This window comes from Lagenorhynchus albirostris, chromosome 2 (genome assembly GCF_949774975.1).
Source record: "Lagenorhynchus albirostris chromosome 2, mLagAlb1.1, whole genome shotgun sequence".
Classification (NCBI taxonomy): domain Eukaryota; kingdom Metazoa; phylum Chordata; class Mammalia; order Artiodactyla; family Delphinidae; genus Lagenorhynchus; species Lagenorhynchus albirostris.
This window is the reverse complement of record NC_083096.1, coordinates 77,665,526-77,669,705: the sequence shown is the minus strand read 5'-3', so window position 1 is coordinate 77,669,705 and position 4,180 is coordinate 77,665,526. Positions and strand designations below refer to the sequence as shown.

At 43.8% G+C, this 4,180-nt stretch overlaps 1 protein-coding gene across 1 annotated transcript in view; it reads right to left on the bottom strand.

Moving 5' to 3' along the window:
- The window catches only part of VPS72 (vacuolar protein sorting 72 homolog), a 9,089-nt gene extending 4,909 nt beyond the window's left edge, over positions 1 to 4,180 (bottom strand). The window contains exons 1-3 of the mRNA XM_060141876.1: positions 4,001 to 4,180; positions 516 to 668; positions 181 to 337 (exon numbers count right to left, since the gene is read on the bottom strand). Coding sequence (XP_059997859.1) covers positions 181 to 337; positions 516 to 668; positions 4,001 to 4,117 — 427 coding nt within the window. The 5' untranslated portion in view covers positions 4,118 to 4,180. The remainder of the gene's footprint in view (positions 1 to 180; positions 338 to 515; positions 669 to 4,000) is intronic.

Here is a 4,180-nt window from a genome sequence, read left to right as displayed (position 1 = left end):
TGCCCTATTTGCATTGTGTGTGTGTGTTTTCTGAATAATCTGTGAGTTAAGTTGCACACATCATGGCTTTCTTCCCCTAAATACTCGGTGTATATTTCCTAAGAATAAGAATTGTCCTTACATACCCATAGTACAGTTACCAACTTCAGTAAACTTAACACTAATACAATATTTTATCACCATATTTCAATTTTGTCAGTTGACCCAAACATCCCCACTCACTGTCAGAGCCATCATCCTGTAGTTCTAGTGGAAGCAGTGCCTTCTCTTCTCGGGTCTTCTGAGAGCTACCAGCTGGGGTGCTGACCTTTCGAGGCCTCAAGCTCTTCAGAGGCTCCTGGCGACAGATTGGAATCAGACACCACGGAAGAGAAGAAATAGAAGAAAGAAGATGAAGATCTTAGGAAGAGAAAACCAGCAGAGTAGGAAATGAGATTGGTGTGGGGACAACTGGGACCTGATGAAAGGGAGACTACAAATGAAGGAAGTCCAAGAAAACCAGGCCTCCCCTGCACCTTATATGCTTTGGTGACTACTCGGCGCTTCCTTCTTGGCTCTTCTGCTTCTCCATCACTGGATGGTTCATCCCCTTCGTCGATGTCAAAGTCAGAGTCCACCTCATCCTCTGTGTCTGACTGGTCTCCTTGATACTCATCATCTCCTGATTCCTGGGGACATAGGGAGATGAGGTTCTCACTGGCATCAGTTGTTAATGCCCCTCCAGGACGAAGAGAATCCCTTTGCTTATTGATAAGGGCTGCCCCACTCTCCTTCCCATCTCAACCTTTCATTTGCCTCAAGGAAGAAGCTTTCCTAGCTGATGGCTCCAGCACCACCCCTTCTAACATTAATTGCTTGCCCTTCTCCTCTAGCACACTGTGTTAAGTGCTGGGGTACAAAAGGATATGGTTTGATCTCTACCTTCAGGGGTCTCACAGTCTAGTAGATGTCACAGCATAATTATAAAAGGAAGTTTTAACACAAGGCAACATATAAACTACCAAAGGCAATAAAATGTTACAGGTGTTCAGAGGAAGGTACACCTGCTCTGAATAGGTGGCCTGGGAAGGTCTAAACTTTAGAGTTTATTCCTTTAGAACAGGGTTTGGCAAACTTTTTCTGTAAAGGGCCAGATTAAAATAGGTAGTGGGCCAGGTTCAGCCAGCAGGTTGTAGTTTACTAAACCCTGCTTTAGACTCTAAAGAATGAAGAGGACTTGAGCCATGGTTTAAAATACTGGTAGTATTTAGATAACCAAGAGGGAAGAAGGAATCATGGGCAGATCAAATGGCAGGAACAAAGATGCAGAAGCAGGAATGTGTATAACATGTTGATAGATTAAGCATTTAGACCTAAGTAAAGCAGGTTTGTCTCTGGCAAGAAGTCTTCCTAGCTGACTGCTTTTGGCTCCAGTACAGCCTCCTTCCAACATTAACTGATTGCCCTAGAGAGATACAAGATTTGAAAAGAAGGTTGCATTCAATCTGTAGAGAAACTTAAATGTCAGGCTAATAAACTTATGACTTTAACTTGCAGGCCAGTGATTCTCAATCCTCTCCCTCTCCTTACTTGTCCCAGCATTGATAATCACTGTTGAAGTAAACTAAAGTTACCGAGAAATATGTCTCATTCCTCAGGTGAGTTGGGACAGAAAAATAGTTGGGTACTACTACTATCTATAATGGGAAGCCACCGAAGATTTGCGGGGAGGGGAAAACTGTATAAAAGGGGTGTTTCAGAAAGCTCTGGAGGTGGTCGGATGCGCTGGGGAAGAGAACATGGAGTAGAGCCAAGGCCTGAGGTGATACAAGCTAGGGCTAAAACGGCAGCCACACTGGAAAGGAAAGAGGAAAAAAAAAAACAGTTGGGGGCAGGAGAGTTAATTGGGCGGGGCTGCACCTCAAACATGTGGCTTTTCTCTTTAATCAATGATGAGATTAATGGGCTAATCTTGGTACACATGGTGCCAAAGTAAGCAAATAACACAGACAGTTGACACTCCAAGCCAGCCAGCCAGCGTTCATTCTTGCACTGATGACCATCATTTCCTCCCAACTGATGTCTGTGAAAGACAACCTGGGAACACATTAATCCCCTCAGCACTGACCTGGTATTAAGTCAAATCACCAGAGGGTAGTAGTTCAACCACACATTAGCTTAGTGCCCAACTGAAATGCTTTCACTAAGTTTCGTATTTACTACCATTCCTTTGGCTTTTATCGAGGGTCATTAAGAGACATGACTAGATAAGAGAATGTTTTTACAACATCTACCAAACCCCTGTTACTTTATATATAAGGATACAATTCTCCCTAGGTTTAAAGCTGAGTAAGTTTATCTCTCTTGAAGAACTTATATGCTTCTTTCTTACTAAAAAAAGAAATTCAGGATTTGGTTGCCAGGAAAGTCACAGCTAAATTTAATATCAACTGCTATTACCATTTTAGCGGAGGCCCTGGTACAATTACTTCTGATCTGTCTCTATTTTTACTGTTCCTACTTTTTGTTTATATGGTAAGCCTCCTTAGATCGTTTTTGGAAGCATGAAGGGTACATATTAAGTAACGACTCGTAAAATGACAGGAATAGGAAAATGGCCTTTGGGGGAGGTATGAGAAGGTTCTATTTTAAACTAATTGGTCAGGGCTGTGTATGATTAATGATTAATAATGATTCCTAATCAGTCACCAAGTCCTGTGGGTTCTATTTCCTTAATTTCTCTTGAACTCTCCTATCCATGTTTCTCCACTCCCACTGCCTCCTTCAAATCATTTTCCTCATTACAGAGTGATCTTTCTAAAGTAAAAATCTGATCATGAAATAATCTTCTCAGTCCTTTGAATGAAGAGCAAAACTCCTTAACATGGTTCACAAGGCCTTACAGGATCTGGCCCATGCCTACTCCCTCTAACTTTTATTCTCCTCATGGTCTGGAGGATGAGAGTAGATGTGTGGGTTCCAGACAAGGATCTCAGTGCCTTTACATATTCTGCCCCACCCCCTCGCTGGACTAACCTTCCTCCTCTCCCTGCTTCCAGTCCTACTGCTCTTCATCCACCCAAGACCTACTTTTCATACTGTCCTCAGCTTAAACATCATGTCCCCCAGGGATGCCCATCCCAAACAACAACTTTGGCTCCCATGTGTTACAACAGCACCCTATATGCTTAACACTTATTTTACTCCTTATCACACAATATTTTAACTGACTGTTAACTCAGCTAATTCCCCCCTTGGAGTCTGGAATATGTAAAGATAAAGAGGTGTTTTTAACTCTCTGTTTCCATAGAGCCTGTCACGGTGACTGGCTTGCTCTACGCGCTTAAAACATTTAAAGAATGGATAGATTCAATCAATAAAAATTTAACAAGTGCCAACTCAATCCAGACACTGGACATATACTGTTGAAGAAAACAGACCACCTCTGACCTTACAGAGCTTACAATCTAATGGAAAAGTATAAGCAAATAAGCAAACCAAATCTAATTACAAATTGAAATATATTTTATGAAGGAAATATACGGGAACACTTTTTAGGACAGTCAAGGAACGGTTATCTAAGACATCTATACAACGAGATCTGAAAGTTGAAAAAGGAGTAGGCTAAGTCCTTCTAATTTTTTTTGAGAGGTTCCTTTCTATACTTCACGTTAATAACCAGGCAGTGGGCCAACGAGTATATACCGCGTGACTACGATGTGCCTGGCATATGCTAGACACGTCAAAAGTGCACTGAGAGACACAACTGGGGAAATACACAGTAGGTTTCAGCCACACTCTGGGGTCCTCCGGACAGCTTCTCCATTCCTGACCCCTCCAACCCCATCCAGGGCTCCCATTCTAGGACTCCAGTTTATCCCCCCATGTCGCCCACCCCATCTCTAGGATCAGCTACCAGGGCTCCTCTCTCTTCCCCGCCCCCTTCTTTGTCCGAGGTTTCTCCCTTCGTCAGGACTCCTTTTAGCTTTCTTCCCTCCCTCTTCCTGGGCCCGGCTCTTACCTCTGTGAAACCCCCATAAGTCGTCTGGTAGAACTCATCTTCCTCCTCTGCCTCCAGGAGCCCAGAAAGTCGGTTCCCCGCGGTCTTCCGGGGGGCCCGGCCCCCAGCCAAGCTCATATCGCCTACACGAACTGCGTTGCCATCAGCAGCTCCTCACCCAGCACCGTTCTCTGGGCTCGG